Source organism: Papio anubis, chromosome X (genome assembly GCF_008728515.1).
Source record: "Papio anubis isolate 15944 chromosome X, Panubis1.0, whole genome shotgun sequence".
Taxonomy (NCBI): Eukaryota; Metazoa; Chordata; class Mammalia; order Primates; family Cercopithecidae; genus Papio; species Papio anubis.
This window is the reverse complement of record NC_044996.1, coordinates 68,153,117-68,177,990: the sequence shown is the minus strand read 5'-3', so window position 1 is coordinate 68,177,990 and position 24,874 is coordinate 68,153,117. Positions and strand designations below refer to the sequence as shown.

The 24,874-nt window shown below is 35.3% G+C and overlaps 1 protein-coding gene across 5 annotated transcripts in view; it reads right to left on the bottom strand.

Moving 5' to 3' along the window:
• The window catches only part of HDX (highly divergent homeobox), a 188,687-nt gene that overhangs the window by 30,912 nt on the left and 132,901 nt on the right, over positions 1-24,874 (bottom strand). For all 5 annotated transcript variants that reach the window (XM_031660578.1, XM_031660577.1, XM_031660579.1 and 2 more), the window contains one exon: positions 13,170-13,316. In XM_031660578.1, coding sequence (XP_031516438.1) covers positions 13,170-13,316 — 147 coding nt within the window. The remainder of the gene's footprint in view (positions 1-13,169; positions 13,317-24,874) is intronic.

Below are 24,874 nucleotides of genomic sequence, written 5' to 3'. Positions count from 1 at the left end.
CCCACAGTTTTTGTATATTATGTTCCATTTTTAATCAGTATTTTTGTTTTATGCTCTCCAGTTTTGGAAGTTTCTATTGATACATCATTAAGTTCAGAAATTCTTTCCACAGTCATGTCCAGTCTGCTAATGAGACCATCAAAAGCATTCTTCACTTCAGTTACTGTTTTTGGTCTCTAGCATTTGTTTTTGATCCTTTCTTAGAATGTTCATGCCTCTGTTTACATTACCATTCTGTTCTTGCATGTTGTCTACTTTTTCCATTAGTGCCCTTAGCATGTTAATCATAGTTCTTTCCAATTCCTGGTCTGACAATTCTAACATCCCTGTCATGTATGAATGCAGTTCTGATGCTTGCTCTGTCTCTTCAAATTCTTTTGTTGTTTTGTTTTTGTTTGTTTTTTGCCTTTTGGTATGCCTTGTCATTTTTTATTAAAAGTTAAACATGATGTACTGGGTTAAAAGAACTGAAAGAACTAGGCATTTGGTGATGTAGTGTTAAGGTTAGGAGGAAGGTAAAGCATCCTATAGTCCTATGATGAGATCTCAGTCTTTTAGTGAACCTTTGCCATGGCCTGTGAACTTTACAAGTGTTTATCAGTTTTTCCTCTACCTTAGGTGGGACAGAATGGCTAAAGGGGACTGTATTTGGTTATAATTGTTGTTTATTTTTGCCCTAGGATAGGTAGGTCATGATAAAATCCCAATAGGCTAGGCTCTGTTAAAATATTTGTTCTTAAGAGCAGGCTTTCTTAACAGAATGTTCTAATGTTTCTTAAAAATGGTTACTTTTCCACTCTTCCTGTCAAGAGCATGAGGGAGTTTTTCTCCAATATTCACAGTGAGAATCTGATACAGCCTCTGGGAGTAAAACTCACAAAAGTATCACCCCTTCCATGATTGCTCATGCTGGAGTTTCGAACTTTCCGACTTGTCTACACTGAGCCTCCAGCAATTCATCAGTTACAATTTAGGTTTTCCTGCCTTGGTACTGGTTCCCATGGAGGTTTCTTCTCATGGAATTCTGCTCCAGTAAGTTGTGATTCTCTGTATCTGCCTATTTGTCTCACCAATTTTGGGGTCAGTGGTTTGCCCAGTAACTTCACTTATCTGTCATATCTAAGAAGAATTGTTGATTTTCAGTTTGTTCAACGTTTTATTTGTTAAGATGAATGACACCTTCTAGGCTCCTCACATGCCAGACCAGAAACTAGAATCTAATTTCATTTTATTCCCTATGACTTCTTTAATAAAGTTTTATATACATATATGTGTGTGTGTGTGTGCACACGTGCACACATATGGTTAGGGTTAGGGGTTAAGGAGGTTAGGAGTTAGGGTTTAGGGTTGTTCCATATATATATATATATATATACACACACACACACACACATATATATATAAACATAGATTATGTATGTGTGTATATATGTACATCTATATGTTTATATATACATACATATATACATTTATATGTTTAAATACACATATATGCACACATATATAAACATATAGATGTAAAAACATAATTTACAAAATTAACATAATTTTTATCAAATAGATGTGTATATGTGTGTGTATATATGTACATCTATATGTTTATATGTGTGTGTGCATATATACACACATATATATAACAGCCCTAACCCCTAACATCCTTAACCCCTGACCCTAATCCTAACCCTAACCCTATGTGTGCATGTGTACCATAGAATACTACTCAGCCATAAAAAAGAATAAAATCATGTCTTTTGTAGTAACATAAATGGAACTACAGGCCATTATTCTAAGTGAAATAACTCAAACAGAAAGTCAAATACCACATGATATAACTTGTAAGTGGGTGTTAAACAGTGGGCACCCATGGCAATAGAGAGTGGAATAATAGACAATGAAAACTCTAAAAGGTAGGAGGGTGGAAGACGGGTGAGGGTTGAAAAATCACCTGTTGGGTACAATGTTCACTATTCGAGTGACAGGTACACTCAAAGCCCAGACTTCACCACCACACAACATATGTGTGTAATGAAGCTGCACTTATACCCTGAAATCTGTAAAAACTGAAAAAGACTCCCTCTTTGACCCATGGATTATTAGAAGTGTCTTGCATAACCTCTAAGTGTGTGGAGATTTTTCTGGCATCTTTCTGTTATTGGTTTCTGCTTTGATGCAATAGTGGTCAGGAACATATTCTGTATGATTTAGATTTTTAGAATTTATTGAGGTTTGTCTTATGGTCCAGGATTTACTCTATCTTTTAGTGTGTTCCATAAGCACTTGAAAAGTGTGTATTTTATTTTTGTTGGGTTGTGCCTTCTATTAGTCAATTAGACCTTATTGATTGAGGGTGTTTTGTTGTTCTTCTATATGACTAATATTCTTCTATGTAATAACTATAGGAGTTGTTGAGAGAAGGGTGATGAAATCTCCAAATATAATTTTGGATTTTCTTATTTTTCTTTTCAGAATTTTTAGTTGTTGCTTCTCATGTTTTGTAGTTCTGTGATACCTGATGTATACACATTCAGAATTGCAATGTCTCCTTGATATAATTTACCTTGTTATTATTATATAGTGTCCCACTTTGTCCCCTGTAATTTCCTTTGCTCTGAAGTCTACTTTATCTCTCTTTTTTTTTTTTTTGAGATGGAGTTTCGCTCTGTCGCCCAGGCGGGAGTGCAGTGGCCGAATCTCAGCTCACTGCAAGCTCCGCCTCCCGAGTTTAGGCCATTCTCCTGCCTCAGCCTCCGAGTAGCTGGGATTACAGGCGCCCGCCACCTCGCCCGGCTAGTTTTTTTGTACTTTTTAGTAGAGACGGGGTTTCACCGTGTTCGCCAGGATGGTCTCGATCTCCTGACCTCGTGATCCGCCCGTCTCGGCCTCCCAAAGTGCTGGGATTACAGGCTTGGGCCACCGCGCCCGGCCTACTTTATCTTATATTATTGTATAAACTCCTGCTTTATTTTGATTCATATTTGCATTCTGTATATTTTATAGTCTTTTATTTTCAAACTACACACATCATGATATTTTAACTTATTGTAGACAACATCAAGTTAGGTCATTTTTAAAAATCCAATTTGCAAGTCTCTATTTTTTAGTTTGTGAATTTAGATCATTTAAATTTAATGCAATTATTTCTATGTTAAAGCTTAAATATGTCATTTCATTTTCTGCCTTCATTTCTTTTAATGTCTTTAGTTGTATTTTTCCCCTGCATTCCTGTGGTGTATTTTTAAATATTTAGAATTCCATTTATATTTATGTATAGAACTTTTCTGTATCCCTTTGTATGACTTTTTAGTGATTGATCCAGGCTATCTATCTATCTATCTATCTATCTATCTATCTATCTACCTATCTTATGACAGTCACAAGAGGGTAAAATTCCAGGTTGTCCATTGGATTTCCATTGACATCCACTGGGGAAGGAGACTCGTTTTACTCCTGGGTGGAGTTGGGAGTCCAGGAGCTCCAACAGGCATCTTCTGATACCACGCCAATGAGGAGGAGGAAGGGCTCATCATCACCTCTAGGTGCAGGAGGGAATAAAAGTCTTCTAGTGACATTGCAAGGGAGTGGTGGAGAATGGATTTTTAATCCAGCTCTCCACTCTTTCTTATCTGACACCATTCCATCAGTGAGTGTTTTTTGTTTGTTTGTTTTGTTTTGTTTTGTTTTGTTTTGCTGGGGTGGGGGCATCTAGCTGTTCCACAACGTGGTGAGGCAGAAGTCTTGGTCCTCCACTTGGCCTTTTCTTGTAAGGCTGGGTGTGGCCGCAGTTTTTCCCCGTGGTATTTGGCTGAAGTAAAGAGGTCATTATCTAAACATTTTCTGTCATGTTAGACTGCCCTTTTCCTGGTTCTTTGCTGAGAGAGGCCAGGCTTTTCTTTTTCTTTCCTTTTTTCCATTTGTTTGCACCTACTGGTGTTTCTAGATTGTTGACTTTTCCAGTATCTATTCTGGGGCATATGAAGCAAAAGAAAACCCAGGAAACTCACCATTGTGTGAGTGTCATTCATGGGGTCCCATGGTCCCTAGCAGATGTGACTTCTTTCCACACTTCAGATTCTTCTTATGTTTCCTATTTATATAATGTCCAGGGATTTTAGTTCTACTTCATGAGAAGAACAGGGAAAATTATGTCTACTCCATTTTCTCAGAAGCAACAGTCTGAAACCAATTTTATTCCCATGTTTCTTATGCAATTTTCAGAAAGACCATTTTATGACTAGAACTTGTAACCTTTCTAGTTTTGTCATGTCAAAAAGGATTCTTAAAACCTAAAGCAGCGTAGAAAACCACTAAATAACAGTTTAGAGTTTCAGCTCTAAATTTGATTATGATGCCCTTTATATCAACTAGAATTTCTTCTACACAATAGGGCAACGTAAATACAAAGCCACCTTAGCTACTCTTTGTGTCAATAAAAAACATGAATGAAGTTAACTTTATACTTGGTAAGATTTCAAAAAATATGCAGGGCAAAACAGAAGAACTATTTAGTTAGTTCAAAAAGATGAAATCTTCTTTATATTTGATGGGGGGAATTTTCCCTTCAAGTTTATAAAATGTAGTTCCTTGTATGTATTTAGGATTGACACTAAATGTGAAGTTGGAAACACATGAACAAAGTACACGCAAAAGAGAAAATTGCCTAGTATGAAATAAAAATATGTACGGATATTAATTTTCTTAGCCTTGATAACCTCTTTCATAGGAGAAATACTAGTTTAAAAAGGAGAATTCCATTTATTTTTTCTTTTTAACACTTTTTTATTTTTAATTTTTGTGGGTATATGTTAGGTGTATATATTTACGAGGTGCATGAAACATTTTGGTACAGGCATGCAAAGCATAATAATCACATCATGGAACACTGAGTATCCATCCTTTCAAGCATTTATCTTTTGTGTTACAAGCTGTCCAATTATGCTCTTTTAGTGAATTTATAATGTACAATTAAATTATTATTGACTCTAGCACCCAATTTGTCATTACATCATAACGTTGAAAATTGACTGCTATAATTCAGAAAAGATAAAGAATGGCAATTGCTTACTAAAGTTTCTTAAAATTGTCATGTAATCTCTCTATTTTCTACCTATGAACACTTAACAAATTGTAAATGCAGAAGCTTTTCTTTTACAATAATCTTAGCCACTAGTGTTTGTGAAAATGATGGTATGAATAGAAGGAGGAAAACACCAGTCTCCGTAGGATGATTTCTGCTTCATTTGGGTCATAAAAGCTGGAGAAGAGTGAAGAAAAAAAAGGCAGAAACCAAGTTTCTATTTATCTTCAACTTCTTTTGCACCCTTTTTGACAGAAATGAGTGATTACAAAATGTGCAAAGATAAAGGTAAAATAATATGTTATGTGAATATTGGAAGTATGTGAGATTTTATTGCAAACCAAAGCTAAACTATTTCGTCTTTGGATATTCCTCAAAAGTAGAAGGCACTGGAAAAATGATTCAATGTATAAATACAATGCTAATGGGTTTATTACATTTTTACAGAATCATAGATAATTGAATTAATCTTAGAGTCTGCTATGGTCTGAATATTTGTCTCCCCTACTCCAAATTAACATGTTAAAATCCCAACCCCCAAGGTAATAGTGTTAAGAGGTGGGGCCTTTTGGAGGTAAATAGATAATAAGAATGGATCTCTCATAAATAAGATTAGTGCTTTTATAAAGGAGACCCCAGAGAGATTCCTTGCCCCTTCTGCCATGTGAGGTTACAGCAAAAAGATAGCTGTCTAGAAAGTGGGCTGTCCATACTTTGGACCTTCCAGCACCTTGGTCCTTGATTCCTCAGACTCCAGAACAATTAAGAATAAATTTATACTGTTTATAAGACAGCCAATCTAAAATATTTTACTATAGCAGGTTGTGATAGTTAATTTTATGTGTCAGTTTAACTGAGCTAAATGTTTCCCAGATAGCTGGCAAAACATTATTTCTAGGTGTGTCCCTGAGATTGTTACTGGCAGAAATTAGAAGTTGAGTGTATAGACTATTAAGAAGATCACTTTTACCAGTGTGAGTGGGTATCATACAATCTGTTGAGCGCCTAAAGTGTCCATCCTCTTTTTGCATAAAAATATCAGGTATATGAACCATACCACTCTGCAAGTTTCCCAGTTGGTTTTGTAAGTGTTTTCATAATGGTCTTCCTTAAACTGCATCATATCAATTGTTTTATTTCATTGAGGTATTGTTTCCAGTTCTTTGCTTCAGATCTTCTTCACCCTGAACTCTCCCTTCTACATTCCAGCTATCAATTATGTGAACGGTATTTTTTCACTGTTTCGGATTAAACACCCCTACTTTAAAATATTTAGGTTTTTCAACCATTTTATATGAACAATGGACAAGTTATTTTATCACTCTAGGCCTCAGATTATTTATGTGCAAAATCAGGAAAATGATTTCCAAATTCTTTACTTTCCTGAATAATAAATTTCCCACCAGAATGGTCACAAATCTAAAAATAATAGTAGTATCTTTTCAACCAGAACTGCTATGTATTAACAACACAAACATAATAGCTATTAAAAATGAGTACTCTAAAGCCCTGTACATTTCTAAGTATATTTCTATTAAACAATATGAAGCTATATTCTAAACTTTTATTTTAAATGTATGGTATTATACATTTGTTAGTTCATGTATGCTATACATAGAGGGTACACTTTTCTGTTAGATATTCATTCATTCATTCCACATATATTACTGAAAATTTACTATGTACCAAACACTGTTTCTGGTGCTTGGGATGCAGTGGTAAATATAATAGATATAGTCTTTTCCTCAGGGAACTTAAATGTATAAATATAGATGATAAACAACAGAAATGTATATGTACAGGTGATAAACAAGTAGAAAACAAACATAAATTATAAAATTTGACCAAGTGTTATGGATAAAAAGTACATGCTAGAATATTTAGCTGCAATGACATAGTGTAATAAAGGTTTTTCCAAATTTACCTGATCTTAAGAATAATTTGCAGAAGGGAAACATATAGATTCTCTGGGCCTTTCTTGCAAATTTTGATTCAGTAGGTCTAGAATAGGGTGATCTATATTTTTAAGAAGTATCCAAGTTATTTCTTACGGTAAGGCATACACTAGTAAGGTAGAACTGGAAATAATGTTAGATTGGGAATAAGAGACTTGGCCTCTACCTACTATGGGAAAGCTAATCTGGCTCCATTTTACAGATATATAGATAGATAGATAGATAGATAGATAGATAGATAGGCATTGAACTCAACCCCAAGGTGCCTCCCAGCTCTAAATCAATGTATGTAATAGATAATAGGGTGTTTGCTATATAAACACTGTTCCATTTAAAGGCACTTCAAATGTAGCCATGTTCCTTTGAAAATAAATATAATCTAAAATATAAAAACATAAAGTTGTTTTCTATGAACTGTATTTAAGTCCTGCAAAATGTATCTCAAACATTAAAATATGTTGTTTCTATCAATATTTGACCATGCAAAGGTACACTTTAATGTTTGTCCACTATAACCCTAATGCAGATGGAAAGGACAGGCATTAAACTGAATCGTAGCAAGGCGGAAGAGGGGGGAACTAACTGTCCTCGAGGACTTAGCAGTGCTTCCAACTTACAGTCTGCATGTAATGCCTCAAAATATTTCTCCAATGTATTATACTCATTTAGGAATAATTGATCACAGTAAATTTCAATTTCCTCGAGAGAGATGCATTTTTCCCATGGCACTTAGAAAAGTTCTGGCACATAATAGGTGTTCAGTTTACCTTTGCTAAATGAGTAAGTCGGTAAATAGGCACTAACCTGGAAATGACATTTCAAGATGAAGAAAAACATGCACAAAATTAACAATCATTGTTAAGGTCAAAGAAAAAATATACCAACTTTGCTTCCTATACTTCTTAGAAATATAAGACAAAAAAAAAAATCTGAAACTTTCAAATCATACTGTAAGTAATGGTTAACTAGACACCCTAAGGTGAAGTTCATTTTGGTGATTAGTAATTAGAAGGTATATTAGACTTAAAAACTTATAAATAGTGTTTCCTGAAATCTCAAGAACATATGTTGCAAACATATTCTCCTTTGGAATAATTTATCACATGTTACAGAAGTGGTCCTCTTACAACGTATCACCTCCAAATTTTCTTTCTGCCATGAGCATTCTAGTATGTGAAAATCATGAGAAATAAAAGGATAGTGAACAGCTCCTTATTCTTTCGTCTAATATGAGTTTAAACAAATATTAAGCAAGAAGAAAATGGTAAAATTCTTCTTCCTTTTTTGCATATTAACATCTTTGTGTAGGAATAAGAAACTCAGCATATAGTAATGCCTAAGGGGGAGCGGATGTTAATAGTTTTGGCCATTTTTACAGTCAGTGTGCCTAAAATCCCTTGATATCAGAGATAACCCTAGCCAGGAATCCTGTGGATATCTTATCTTTATTTTAGGAGTGTATGTTTTTAAAGAGATTCTGTCCCTGTCTCCTCTCGTGTAGTATGGGTGTCTCAAGGAGACTCTATGGCTGTCCATAGAACCTGAACATTGTTGCCATGGCACAAGGTACTTATTAGTACCAGTGGCATGACAAATTTTTTAAAAAGTGAAAAACTCAGTAGAAAAGTTGGAGAATAAATTAAGGGATATCTTACTGAAAGTAGAGCAAGAGGAAAAACAGATTGGAAGTGGAAATCTTAGAGTAACAGTTATAGTCCAGGTGCATAAAATAACCAATTCAGTTGGAGCAGATCAGAAAATTCCAGGAGATATTTCTTTAAGATGATGGAATTATTATACTACCAAATGTGTATGAATGTGTTGAGTGGAGACTTATGCAACTGGGAAAGGGTTTAAAGATAAATTAGTAGTAAGTACCTAGAAAATAACTCAAGCAAACATATGAATATCAAAAATATAAATTAAGTAAATTATGAACTACAGGGAAACAAAACAATGCTAAGTTATACAGAAAAGGAAAAAAATGATGTTTCACTACATAATTCAAATGTGTAAAGCATTTACATAGTCATAATAATGAATACCCAGCTGACCAAAGTTATAGGAGGATGAGGAGAGAGGAATTATGCATGTAAGTGAAAGAATCAACGAGGAAATCTTGAAAGAGATTTTTTAAAAGCTTTGCATTTCACAGTGAAAAATCAATAGACAATGCCTAACATTGAACAAATCGGGAAGTTGCAATGTAAACATATGAGAGAGACTGCTATCTATTCCCCATATTTGTCCTCACCTCCCAGAAGAATAGAAGGTTTAGCTGGACACATGATTGCTCACAGTAAAATCACATTTGCAGCTTCTCTTGTAGTTTCGTATGACCATGTGACTAATCTTTAGCTAATGGGATACAAGTGAAAGGATCTCATAGTAGTTTCCAGAAATTCTTGTTAAAAGACAGCTGGTAAACACCCTTTGCCCTTTATTCTTCTCCCTCTCTGTCATGCTGCCTCGAGTATGTATGCTATCATTTTGTACCTTGATAAAAAGGGCCACATCATAGGGACAGTAGAATGGAAAGTGGAAGGCATCAGGGTTTCTGTGGACATTGTAGAGACAAACTACCATGCTAGCTGTAAATTGCATACTCATGGACTTATATATGGAATTGAAACATCTCATCTAAGCCATTGTTACTTTTAGGTCTTTTAAATACTTACAGCTAAACCTAATTCTAATTATTACAACACATCATTCATAGATGAAAGTAAATACTGAAGGAAATATCTAAAAGTGGAAAGTGCTTCGACTTAGGCTATTGCAAAATGGTAGGAAGGAAGGAGTGAGGAATGTTGGTTTTGTAGCAAATTCTACAGAACTTGACTTCCTAAGCTATATACATATATAAATTTGATTAAAAAATAAAAATGACAATAACAACAAGAACACATGCTCTTCATTTCCCTATTTTTGGCTGTTGCTTAGGCTCCTCATACTATGATCCTACTCCAATTCCTCTTCGGCCATTTTTTTTTTCTTGTGTCATCCCTCTTGCTAGACTCTGAGCTCCTTAAAATAGAAATAATGTCTAATGCACTTCTCTCTCCTTGTTAGTATACTTTAACACATAGCAGCATGCTCAACAAACACAGTATTGAATTTAATTTTCCATCTGGACTCTAACAAGAAAAAGCAAGACTCTGAACAGGGCAGTACTTATTTTGAAAATAGTATTTATTTTCAGAAATCTATACTCTAAAAATTATCTCTATATTGCTCTTTTCTTCATATATATATGAGATAAGAGCTGGAGTCTCATTAGGTTGTCCTAATGAGAGAGACTGCTGTCTATTCCCCATATTTGTGCTCACCTTCCAGAATAATAGAAGGTTTAGCTGGGCACATGGTTTCTCACAGTAAAATCACATTTGCAGCTTCTCTTGTAGTTTGGTATGACCATGTGACTAATCTTTAGCCAATGGGATACTGACTTGAACTCTTGGGCTCAAGTGATCCTCTCACCTCAGCCTTCTGAGTGGCTGGGACTACAGATGTGTACTACAAAGCCTGGCTCTTTGTCACTTCTTCTTTAATGTAATTCCCTTTTGATCTACTGAGATGATCTTCCAGTGTGTGTACTGGTGTCAACCTACACTTGCTCACAAGCATCAACTGTTAGCATCTCTTCCCAACTCTATGTTGAGTGAGACATGGAATCAGCTGTGGTAGGAATCTTTACACCACGGAAATCAGCAAATGCTATTAATTAAGGCTTTTTTCCCTTAAAGAATTGATTGTTAAATACTTACCAGCACTACCACTTTCAAAATTTTATACCAACATCTTTTAAATGGAACATAAACTACTGTTCTGATGATTGATCATTATGATTTTAATATTTTATTTTATTTTATTTTAAGTTCCAGGATAAATGTGTAGGACGTGCAGGTTTGTTACAAAGGTAAATGTGTGCCGTGGTAGGGGTTTGCTGCACTTATCAACCCATGAACTAGATATTAAGCCTTGTATGCATTAGCTATTTATCCTGTTGCTCTCCCTTCCCCCACCCCCCAACAGGCCCCAGTGTGTGTTGCTCCCCTCCCTGTGTCCATGTGTTCTCATTGTTCAGCTCCCACTTATAAGTGAGAACACGTGGTGTTTGGTTTTCTGTTCCTGTGTTAGTTTGCCGAGGATAATGGCTTCCAGCTTCATCCATGGCCCTGCAAAGGACATGATCTCATTCCTTTTTATGGCTGCATAGTATTCCACGGTATATATGTATCACATTTTCTTTATCCAGTCTATCACTGATGGACATGTGGGTTGCTTCCATGTCCTTGCTATTGTGAATAGTGCTGCAATGAACATACGTGTGCATGTATCTTTAAAATAGGATGATTTATAATCCATTGGGTATATGCCCAGTAATGGGATTGCTGGGTCAAATGGTATTTCTGGTTTTAAGTCTTTGAGGAATCACCACACTGTTTTTCACAATGGTTGGATTAAAGACTTAAATGTAAAACCCAAAACTATAAAAACCTTAGAAAAAATCTAGGCAATACCATTCAGGACTTGGGCATGGGCAAAAGATTTTATGACAAAAATATCAAAAGTAATTGCAATAAAAGCAAAAATTGACAAATGGGATCTAATTAAACAAAAGAGTTTCTGCATAGCAAAAGAAACTATCATCAGAGTGAATAGAAAACTTACAAAAAGAGAAAATTTTTACAATCTACCCATCTGACTAAGGTCTAATATACACAATCTATAAGGAACTTAAACAATTTTACAAGTAAAAATCAAACAACCCCATTAAAAATTGGGCAAAGGACATGAACAGAGAGTTCTCAAGAGAAGAAATTTAAGCAGCCAACAAACATGAGAAAAAGCTCAGCATCACTAATCTTTAGAGAAATGCAAATTAAAACCACAATGAAATACCATCTCACGCCAATCAGAATGGCAATTATTAAAAAGTCAAAAAACAACAGATGCTGGCAACGCTGTGCGAAATAGGAACACTTTTACACTGTAGGTGGGAATGTAAAATAATTTTTTATCTATCATTCATTATATGAGATATATTTCAATTCACCTCAGGCAATTTTTAAACAATGTTATTGAGATATTTTTAAAACACCACACAATTCATTTATTTAATGTGTACAATTAAAATGTTTTCAACATATTCACAGAGCTGTGCACCAGTCACCACTATCTAATCTGGAACATTTTGATCATGCCAAAAATAAACCCCATACATATTAGCAGTCATTTCCCATCCCTCTCTACCCCCAGCTCCTGGCATTACTAACCTACTTTCTGTCTCTAGAGTGTGCCTAACGTGGACACTTCATATAAATGAAATAATACAATATGTGGTCTTTTGCAACGGGTTTCTTTCATTTAGCATAATGTTTTTAAGGTTCATCCATTATATAGCATGTATTAATATTTCATTCCTTTATATGGCTCTATAAGAGTCCATTATATGCATATACTCAGATGTTGTCTATTCATTCACTTGGTGGATGTTTGGGCTGTTTCCGTTTGGATATTATGGAAAACTCTGTTATGAATATCAGTGTACAACTTTTTGAGTTGGACATACATTTTTTATTCTTTTGAGTGGAGTGAAATCCATTCCAGCAGTGGAATTTTTGGTCATATGAGAACTTAGTGTTAAACTTTTTGAGGATTGTTGTCAAACTTGCTAAAATATTTTACATTCTTACCAGCAACGTATAAGGGTAACAATTTATCCATATCCTGGTCAAAACTCATTATTATCTACCTTTTATGTTAATATTGTTAGAGTGGGTAAATGGCACCTTGTAATTTTTATTTCCATTTCCATAATGACTAATGCTGTTGAAAATATTTTCAGGTAAATATTGGCAATATGTATATCTTTTTAAGAGAAATGTCTATTCATTTCCTTTGACTATTTTTAAAATTGGGTTATTTGCATTTTTATTATTGACTTGTAATTGTTCTTTACATGCTTTGATACAAATTCCTTATCAGATATATGATTTCAAAATATTATCTCCTATTCTGTGGGTTATGTTTTCACTTTATTGCTAGTATTGCTTAGAGCACCTCATGTAAGATTTTAAAGCTTTCATTTATGCCACTCAGTAACCATAGCATGAAAATTATAGAAAATGTCTTACCCGAACTATTTCACAGTCAACATTTAATTCAGTTGCAACAGCTTCAATTTTCTCTCTACAAACAGAGCCCAGGCTAGTCATGCCATTGTCCCAATACTTCTTAAGGGTGGCTAAGTCTCGGTCACTGAACTGAGTGCGGTCCTGTAGCTGAAAAACACATTTTTAAATTGTTTTGAATTTTTAAGTTTAGAATAATCAAAGGTAATAATATTACAAAGAGAAACATCAGGGTGAGATGTGCTACAATAGTAGCAACATTTATTTCACACTTCTTATTCTGTCCTCCCGTTCTGAAAATAAGCATTTTTATTTTTTAAATTTCCATAACAATACAGTGTGCTAGGAGGAAATGCATAGAATTTTTGAACTGATAGCAATTAAACAATGGTGATTTAAAATAGTTTTAATAACACAAGTAATACATGTTCATTGTATAAAATACAGGTAAAAATAAGATACTTTAAATCACTTACAAATTAGAAATAATGCTTGTTAACACTGTAATGTATATTCTTTTAAACTTTTTTCTATAATACAGATATTTACATTCACATACTAAACACAAAAAAGCAAAGACAGGCTTACATTAGTGTACTGTCTTTTGATAAGTTAATCTAGATTCGCCATACAAATCTAGGTGTTAGTTTCCTACTGATGTTATAATTAATTAAAAATGTAAATAAGAGAAAAGTAAGGAGATAACGTAGCCCTAAAATCATATTTATGGCCTCATCAAGTTTCATAATAAGCCTACCCTTTTTGTCCTTAGGTTTTCCTTGGTCAATAAACTATCGGATTTACATGTTGCTTTATTTCAATGAATTCTCAGTATCCCTAGGAAGTAAATTAGAAATGTGATAGAATAATGACCTCTACTTTGGAAAAGCTAGGTCAAAGAACTCATTCAACAGGGCACAGAGAGTCCATGGCAGAGCTATAAATAGAAACATCTGAGTTTTTCTAGTTGTTGTTATCCCAGTGAAGTCTCAAATTATTTTCAGAGATGGTGGAAAAATCTAAACACGGGCTTTAATTAAAAATATATACAGCAAAGCCCTGTGTATGTGCTTCTGATGAAACAGAGAGACAAAAAATGAGAGAGACAGAGAGAGAGACAGAGAAAGAGAGAGAGAGAGGAGAGAGAGAGAGACTGTGAGAGTGAGTCTGGGACAGCTGTTGCAATTCACGGCTTGAGGTATGGAGTTCTGTTGTGTTCTTCTGCCTAAGATGATATGATCAAGTCCCACACAGAGGCTAGCCCTCAAATACTCCTCAGACATACAATACTTTCAACATTTCCTTTCTAACTGAAATTTAAAATGAAATCTCCTAAATTAGATTCTGGAAACAGTGGAAAATAATATACACAACATATAAAACATGACTTAATAAAAAGGGTTACCATCGTTAAAACTGATGTAATACTAAACAACAGTTGCAAATGTGTTTCTTTTAAAGCTACAAGATTTTGAATACTAAATTTAGCCTCCAAAAGGAAAAAAAATATGAATTCTTGGTTTACTACCAAGGAAGTGAAGTTAGATTGAATATTTAAAGCATGCTTTTTCATAAGATATATCATATTTTGTGTGTGTGCTAATAAATTTCATTATCACCTAAATCTGTTCTCTCCTACTTAAAAAGTCCCTGACGAGTAACAGTTATTGTAAGTACTAATACTAAATTATATGTTTCCAGTAAATGGATCAAAACGGGCCATCTAATTTCTTTTTTTTTTTAATTAATAAGACTAATTCTCTAGTTATTTACAACATAAAAATCACATTTGGTGTTCAGCCAACATCGATTGCACAATAGTTGCAGAGCTAAAATTCTTAGAATAAAACAGAGAGCAAGATAAATTATAGTAAGATTCCATGTAGATTCAAATAATTCATCAAAATAGCCAGTATAAATATTCCCATTATTTTCCTTTACATCATGTTCTCCAGTGCAAGCTAACATACATTACTGTCACAATAGAAGTGATAATGAACACAACGCTGAACACACTCAGCTAATTAATTTGTAATTCATTTAGAGGACATTGAAACATGATTCATTCTTTAAACCGAACTAAATAAAACCTGATTTCATTTGTTGGAAATGTGCTGGGGTCTTAGCACTAGCAATGCTAAAGGCAACCTATTATGACAATGCCTATTTCGGAGAAGCATATAGGGGAAGAGCAGTTATTTTTAAAGTTCCTAAGAGCATATTTTTACTAAGAAAATAAATAAGGTAATACAAGTCAGTTCGCAGTAAAACTGTGAATACTCATTTAGAGAAGGAAAAAAAAGTGGACTTTTACAAAAGAAGATGAATTTTTCCCTAGGGAAGCTTGAAGTTGAAGTCAGTTTTGTTTTTCTGTTGGACTCTCAAACCACTTTCACTTTACAAAGCATCATGAAACCTAAACCTGTGGCTGAGGTGAAGGAGACAGGCGATTATCTTGTTGATTTTGTGAAAAGAGTAGTATTCCAATAACCCAGGCAATCTAGGTGAAAGATGAGACTTTGGCCAAGTAACCAGATAACTGTACTTAACAACAAGTGACTTCACTTGGCTTATATTGCAATGTATAATAATAGACAGAAATCTTCTGTCATTTTATCAGCCTCAACGACACTTCTAAGAGTTTGGCTCTTTGTTTTTCTTTTTTAAATAACATTAAATGACACCACTGATATAGGGGTGCAGAGTTTCCTGTTTTAAGTATGTATCTTGGTTAAATGAGGAACTGAGTTATATATTTGTACTTAAATGAAACTGCTTTGAAATGACTATTAAAAATCTGTAATTCAACACTGCCCTTTTAAGTGCAGTGTTGAATTAGTGCCAAACAATTGGCATGGTACTACAAATCTAAACTTTTCCACTTAATACTGTGTGTTAGAGATTTTTCTAAATCATCAAAAACACATATGCCTCAGTCTTTTTTTAGTGACAAGAGCGCAATGTGACATCAACCTTCCTAACAAAATTTTAAATGTACAATTCAGTATTGTTACTTATAGGCACAATGTTGTACAGCAGATCTCTAGAAGTTTTTTGTGTTTTTTTTATTTTTTTATTTTTTTAATTTTTTTTTTTTTTTTTTTGAGACAGAGTCTCGCTCTGTCGCTCAGACTGGAGTGCAGTGGTGCGATCTTGGCTCACTGCCACCTCTGCCTCCTGGATTCAAGCCGATTCTCCTGCCCCAGCCTCCCCCGTAGCCGGGACTACAGGCGCCTGCCACCAAGCCCGGCTAATTTTTTGGATTTTTAGTAGAGACGGGGTTTCACTGGCTATTTATCTTTTATAACTGAAATTTTATACCCGTGGAACAGCAAACTCCCCATTTCCCCCTCCCCCCAGCTCCTAGAAACCACTTTTCTGCTCTCTGGTTCTGAGTTTGACTACTTTAGATTCCTCATATAAATGGGATCAAGAAGTATCAGTCTTTCTGTGCCTAGCTTACTTCACTTAACAAAATGACTTCCTGGTTCATCCATGTTGTCCTGTATGGCAGGATTTCCTTCCTTTTTAAGGTTAAATAAAATTCCATTGTATGTATAAGAAACATTTTCTCTGTTTTTTTTTTTTTTTTTTTTTTTTCCTCTATGGACATTTAGGTTTTTCCATATTTTGGCTATTGTGAATAACGCTACAGTAAACATTGGAGGGCAGATATTTTCTTGATATCCTGATTTCTTTTTTTTTTCAATACCAGATGTGAGATTGGTGGGTAATATGGTAATTCTATTTTTAATTTTTAGTGTACCTCAGTGTTTTTAACTGCTACATTGTGCTACATCATCTGGGCACTCCACACTTTAGTTACAGTTACCTATTGATGGACATTATATGTGATGTGAAATTCCTAGCAGTGTGTTTTGATCACCTCCTCTGCTTCCCATTGGTGAGGAAGGGATTTTTGACCTAAAGTCATTGGGATGGTCAAAACCATGACACCCAACACTAGATAGATGAGATCAACAGTAGTGTATTAGTCACATATACTCACAGGCTGAGGACATTTTATGACATGCAGAGCCACATGGGGCTACACTTAGGAATAGAGTAAACAAGCAGGGTCTGTGGGAGGCAAGCTTTGTAGTAACAAGAAGGTGGTGTAACTCCTTGTTCCCAAAGGAGGATGTGATTGGTATGTTTGAATCATTCTGTGGACTAGCAGGGAACTGAGGGACTCAGAAATAAACAAGCATTGTGTTTGGTGCCTATGATATAAAGAGCTATTTGAATAGTATATTTTATCTGCAGGAACACAATGGGGAGGTCCATTCGAGGGTCTCCCAGTTTTCCCTGGATGTCAATATGTGCAGAATATGAGGCCTTAATTTTAGACCTTAGACCACAAAGTGTGATTAGTGAGCCTAAGAGTATGTGCATTTAAATTAATAAGCTAGGTATTGATGGAATATATCTCAAAATAATTAGAGCTATTTATGACAAACCCACAGTCAATATCATACTGAATGGGCAAAAGCTGGAAGCATTCTCTTTGAAAACCAGCACAAGAAAGGATGCCCTCTCTCACCACTCCTATTCAACATAGTATTGGAAGTTCTGGACAGGACAATCAGGCAAGAGAAAGAAATATATTGTATTCAAATAGGAAGAGGGGGAGTCAAATTGTCTCTTTTTGCAGATGACATGATTGTATATTTAGAAAACCCCATTGTCTCAGCCCAAAATCTCCTTAAGCTGATAAGCAACTTCAGCAAAGTCTCAGGATACAAAATCAATGTGCAAAAATCACAAGCATTCCTATACACCAATAATAGACAGAGAGTCAAATCATGAGTGAACTCCCATTCACAATTGTTACAAAGAGAATAAAATACATAGGAATAGAACTTACAAGGGATGTGAAGGACCTGTTCAAGGAAAACTACAAACCACTGCTCAAGGAAATAAGAGAGGATGCAAACAAATGGAAAAATATTCCACACTCATGGATAGGAAGAATCAATATTGTGAAAATGGCCATAGCACCCAAAGTAATTTATAGACTCAATAGTATTCCCATCAAGCTGCCATTGACTTTCTTCACAGAATTAGTAAAAACTACTTTAAATTGTATATGGAAGCAAAAAAGAGCACATATAGCCAAGAAAATCCTAAGCAAAAAGAAAAAAACTGGAGGCATAATGCTACCTGACTTCAAACTATACTACAAGGCTACAGTAAGCAAAACGGCATGGTACTGGTACCAAAACAAACATATAGACCAATGGAACAGAAAAGAGGCCTCATAAATAATACCAAACATCTACAACCATCTGGTCTTTGACAAACCTGACAAAAACAAGTTATGGGGAAATGGTGCCCTATAGTTTTTTGTTTGTTTGTTTTTTTTTTTGAGATGGAGTCTCGCTCTGTCACCCAGGCTGGAGTGCAGTGGCCGAATCTCAGCTCACTGCAAGCTCCGCCTCCCGGGTTCACGCCATTCTCCTGCCTCAGCCTCCCGAGTAGCTGGGACTACAGGCACCCGCCACCTCGCCCGGTTAGTTTTTTTTTTTTTTTAATTTTTTTAGTAGAGACAGGGTTTCACTGTGTTAGCCAGGATGGTTTCGATCTCCTGACCTCGTGATCCGCCTGTCTCAGCCTCCCAAAGTGCTGGGATTACAGGCTGGAGCCACCATGCCCAGCTGATGCCCTATATAATAGATGGTGTTGGGAAAACTTGCTAGCCATATGCAGAAAACTGAAACTGGAACCCTTCCTTACACCTTATACAAAAATTAACTCAAGATGGATTAAAGACTTAAACGTAAGACCTAAAACCATAAAAACCCTAGAAGAAAACCTAGGCAATACCATTCAGGACTTGAGCATGGGCAAAGACTTCATGACTAAAACACCAAAAGCAATGGCAACAAAAGCCAAAACTGACAAATGGAATCTAATTAAACTAAAGAGCTTCTGCACAGCAAAAGAAACTATCCTCAAAGTGAACAGGCAACCTACAGAATGGGCAGAAAATTTTTGCAATCTATCCATCTGACCAAAGGCTAATATCCAGAATCTACAAAGAACTTAAACAAATTTACAAGAAAAAATCAAACAACCCCATCAAAAAGTCGGTGAAGGATATAAATAAACACTTCTCAAAAGAAGACATTTATGCAGCCAACAAATATATTTTAAAAAGCTCATCATCTCTGGTCATTAGAGAAATGCAAATCAAAACCACAATGAGATACCATCTCACACCAGTTAGAATGGCGATCATTAAAAATTCAGGAAACAGTAGATGCTGCAAAGGATGTGGAGAAATAGGAACACTTTTACACTGGTGGTGGGAGTGTAAATTAGTTCAACCATTGTGGAAGACGTGTGGCGGTTCCTCAAGGATCTAGAACTAGAAATAACATTTGACCCAGCAATCCCATTACTTGGTATATACCCAGAGGTTTTTAAAAGCTTTCTACTATAAAGACACATACACACTTATGTTTATTGCAGCACTGTTCACAGTAGCAAAGAGTTGGAACCAACCCAAATGTCCATCAATGATAGACTGTTAAGAACATGTGGCACATATACTATAGAATACTATGCAGCCATAAAAAAGATGAGTTCATGTCCTTTGCAGGGACATGGATGAAGCTGGAAACCATCATTCTCAGCAAAGTAACGCAGGAACAGAAAACCAAACACTGCATGTTCTCACTCATAAATGGGATTTGAACAATGAGAACACATGGACACAGGGAGGGGAACATCACACACCAAGGCCTGTTGTGGGGTGGGAGGAGCAGGGAGGGATAGCATCAGGAAAAATACCCAATGTAGATGACGGGTTGATAGGTGCAGCAAACCACCATGGCATGCGTATACCTATGTAACAAATCTGCACATTCTGCACACATATCCCAGAACTTAAAGTATAATTTTAAAAATTAAATAAATATTGTCAAACTGCCTTCGAATGAAGGCAGAAATGCATGATGGTCCCTTTTTTCCTCTATCTTTTTAAATATTAAGTTTTATTCTACTGTGTAATTTTTGCCAATTTAGTGAAAACATAGCTTCTTATTTTGTTTTCTTTTTTTTTTTTTTTTTGAGATCTGAGTCCGCTTGTCACCCAGGTTGGTGCAGTGGCCGGATCTCTCAGCTCACTGCAAGCCCGGCCTCCCGGTTTACGCCCATTCTCCTGCCTCAGCCTCCCGAGTAGCTGGGACTACAGGCGCCCGCCACCTCGCCCGGCTAAGTTTTTGTATTTTTAGTAGAGACGGGGTTTCACCGTGTTAGCCAGGATGGTCTCGATCTCCTGACCTCGTGATCCGCCCGTCTCGGCCTCCCAAAGTGCTGGGATTACAGGCTTGAGCCACCGCGCCCGGCCTATTTTGTTTTCTTGAAGCATAAGGAGGATTAATCATTTTGTATGCTTATTGAACATATGCATTTATTTTCATGTTAAATGCTCATTTAAAGAATCTTGGCTTTCTTTCTTCTTTATTTTTAAAATTTCTATACTCCTAGTGAGAAAAACTGTACTAAACATGTGTTCAAGTGTTATCTTTTTTACACAATGATATTTTAATCACATTGAGTACATTTTTATTATTAGCAAAGTTTTACAATTTTAAATTGTGTATGTGACTTTTAGAAAATCTTATGCTCCATATATTGTTTCATTCAATTTATTTATTAACACAGTTTCTATCTCCAGTGAAAATGGCTTGTTAACTATATGAGGTGCAATATGAGGTCCTCAAAAGTAATCCTCTTATGTGACTTTTTCTGGGAAGAAAATTAATTTGACTGATGTATTTTTCAAATTGTGGTAAATATACGTAACATTTGCCATTATAAACACTTTTCAATGTAAAGTTCAGAAGTGTTAAGTACAGTAACACTGTTGTGCCACCCATCTCTAGAACTTTTTCATATCCATTAAACCAGCAGTCCCCAACCTTTTTGGCACTAGGGACCAATTTCATGGAAGACAATATTTCCATGGATGAGGGAGGGTTGCCTAGGAGGATAGTTTCAGGATGAAACTGTTTTACCTCACATCAGCAGGCATTAATTAGATTCTCAGAAGGAGTGCACAACCTAGATCCTTTGCATGCACAGTTCACAATAGGGTTCCCGCTCCTACGATAATCGAGTGCCGCCACTGATCTGTCAGGAGGCAGAGCTCAGGCATTAATGATCGTTTGCTTGCTGCTCACCTCCTGCTGTGTGGACTCGTACCAGTCCATGGCTCATGGAGTGGGAACCTCTGCAATAAACTACCCATTTTCCCTCCCCCAACCCCAAGCAATGACCATTCTATTAAACCTTCCTTAGTTTAACCAACGTCCCAGCTCCACAATCAGGCAAGAGGAATTCCCTCATAACCCGGGCTTTTTGTTCAGTTCCAGTCTTCAATTAAATAGATGAGGCCCATTCGCATTAGGAAGGGCAATCTGCTTAACTCAATCTACCGATTTATATGTTAATCTAATTCAGAAACATCCTCACGGACACACCCAGAATAATGTTTGACCAGTACCCTGCAGCAAAGTTCTGGAATTGAACAGCAATCTGCTGCAAGCTCCTGCAATATGGCACCTGGTTGGCTGCCCACTTTCACCATATCTAATGTTAACTTCCTACAGCGATTAAGCACCAGTTATATGTCTCCATTGTTTAGTGATAGGAAAATAATGGAGAGTTTGGTTAAAAAATAAATCAAAATAGGAAACCCACAAGAAAATGTAATTTGAAAGAATTCTATTGTTGATACAATAGAATAAATTTGTAGATGTCTTCGAATGGCCAGATATAATAAGACAGCACAGCAGCTGTTGAGACAGAAAGAAGTGGGAGTCAAAGAATTATACAAAAAAAGGGTAGTCATAGTAATAAACTAGGTAGTTCAGCAGTAAGGAAAATTTGCATAATTTTCCTTGCATAGCTCTCACAATCTTAAGCCAACATCAGAAAGTGCTGTTACATTTTAAAATATTAAGTATTTTTTGGCATCATGTATAGTCATCAGGTTACCCATGTATATATTTTATATGCAATTTTAAGACATGATTAAAATAACTTTTGCATAACCTTAAATGAAAAGAAAAATCAGTGGTAAACCTTTCACTATATAGGATCATTTTGTCAGCTGGCCATTTAACATTATTTAGTATCTACTAGGCATGTGGTACATAAGTACATAGCAAGTTTACATTTGATTTCACTAAAAGTGATGTTTGACCAAGAATTCTGTAATATAAGTTTGAAACCTGGCAGAGTTTTGCATTTTAAATTCTTTCATTTAATCTCATAGCATTGTATAAGTTCTTTTTTGTTCCTACAGTTTAAAAAATATTTTAATCTTACAGATCTAAAGTACAACAAAGAACTAAAAAGGAAAATTGTTCTTGTAAAATGTAAACTCCCAAAGGTTTATCATAGGTATGCTTTAGTTGTGTTCTTATCTGTGAATGGGAAAGCTTCTGCAATGTGTACAGAACAATTATGATCACAAAAATTCAGAACTTGACTTATAGCAGGTGAGAGACAAGGCCGTTTAAATTAATAAAATGTTTATATAGCAGAAAATTATCCTGCCATCTCCATCTCTACCCCTAAATCCCCCTAGGTGCTAAAAAGTTATAATTACTTTGAAAATGTATATAAAATACTCATAGTTTTAAACTGATAGTGTTAAGATAACCCATGTCATTAAATTGTCTAAATATAGAAATATTTTCTTTGTATTAAAATATGTCATTTTTAATACTTGTGGGTTAATTCATAAAAGCTGATGTTTTGATAATAGATTAAAACAAAACAACAAAACACATAGTTATTTTCCGAAGAAGAAGACATAGTTTAGGGAAAAGTCATGACTTAGCAAACAGGATGTACCTAACTTACTCATGTTTGAAAGAATGAAGAACAGATCTGTTTTGAAGAGCAGCACTTTTGATAGGAAACATTGCTCCAAATAGGCTTCTATACATGTTTGGAAACACAAGGATCTGGTAGGGAATGTGGGTAGGCAGACATTTAGTTCAGAGTCTTGACACATTGAAAATTGTGATAAAAGAATACAGGTATTTAAAAATACGAATTGAAAAGTACATTTGAATCACTTCAAACAAACTGTTTTTCTTAAAGAAGAAAACCAGTTTTTGGCTTAGGAAGCAGAACAAGATGGCAGAATAGAAGGCTCGACTGATCATCCCCCAAAAAGGACACTAATTTAACAACTGGAGATTATTATTTAACAACTGGAGATCACCTGCTAGGCCCTAGCTCCCAGACATTAGTAGACATGGCCTGTGCCAGAAGGGACCTGTTGCCTTGAAGAAAAGGACCTAGTGCTGCAAGGGATTAATCCTGGAGAAGCAGAGATATGTTACCTTTCAGACAGAGAATGGAAAGTAGCTGTGTTGAAGAAACTCAAAGAAATTCAAGCTAATACAGAGAAGAAATCCAGAATCCTATCAGATAAATTTAACAAATATACTGAAATAATTAAAATGACTCAAGCAGAAATTCCAGAGCTGAAAATGCAATTGATATACCAAAGAATGCATCAGAGTTCTCTAACAACAGAATGGATCAAGCAGAACGAAGAAATAGTGAGCTTGAAGACATGTTATTTAATAATACACAGTTAGAGGGACAAAAAGGAAAAAAAAAGAAACAATGAAGCACAAACATAGGATCTAGAAAATAGACTCAAAAGGGCAAATCTAAGAGTTATTGGCCTTAAAGGAGGGTAGATAAAGACATAGGGATATAAAGGTTATTCAAAGGGATAATATCAGAAAACTTCCTGATCCTAGAGAATGATATCAATATCCAAGCACAAAAAGATTATGAATCATCAACCAGATTTAACCCAAAGAAGACTACCTCAAGGCATTTGCTAATCAAACACCCAAACATAGATGATAAAGAAACAATCCTAAGAGCAGCAAGAGAAAAGAAACAAATGACAACAATGAAGCTCCCAGGCATCTGGCAGCAGACTTTTCAGTGGAAACCTTACAGACCAGGAGAGAGTGGCATGACACATTTAAAGTGCTGAAGAAAAAAAAAAATCACTTTTGACCTAGCATAGTATATCCAGCGAAAATTCCCTGCAAACATAAGGAAATAAAGACATTCCCAGACAAAAAAAATCTGAGGGTTTCATTAATACCAGACCCATTCTGTAAGAAGTGTTAAAGGGAATACTTCAATCAGAAAGAAAATAATGTAAATAAGCAATAAGTAATCACTTTAATCACTCACAGGTAATAGTAAGTACACAGAAAAACAGAATATTATAACACCACATATTTGGAGTACAAACTACCCTTACCCTAAGTAGAAAGACTACATGATAAACTGATTGAAAATAATAACTACAAAACCTTTTTAAGACATAGACAGTACAATAAAATACAATTAGAAACAAAAAGTTAAAAAGCAAGAGAACAAACTTAAGGTGTAGAATATATATTAGTTTTCTTTTGTTTGTTTGTTTATGCAAATAGTGTTACATTGTTATAAGGTAAAAATAATGGGTTACAAGATAGCACTTGCAAGCCTCATGGTAACCTCAAACAGAAAAGCATATAACAGATACACAAAAAATAAAAAGCAAGAAACTAAATCATCTTACCAGACAAAATCACTTTCTCTAGAGGAAGAAAGGTAAGAAAGGAAGAAAGGAAGAGAAGACAGCAAAACAAACAGAAAACAAATAACAG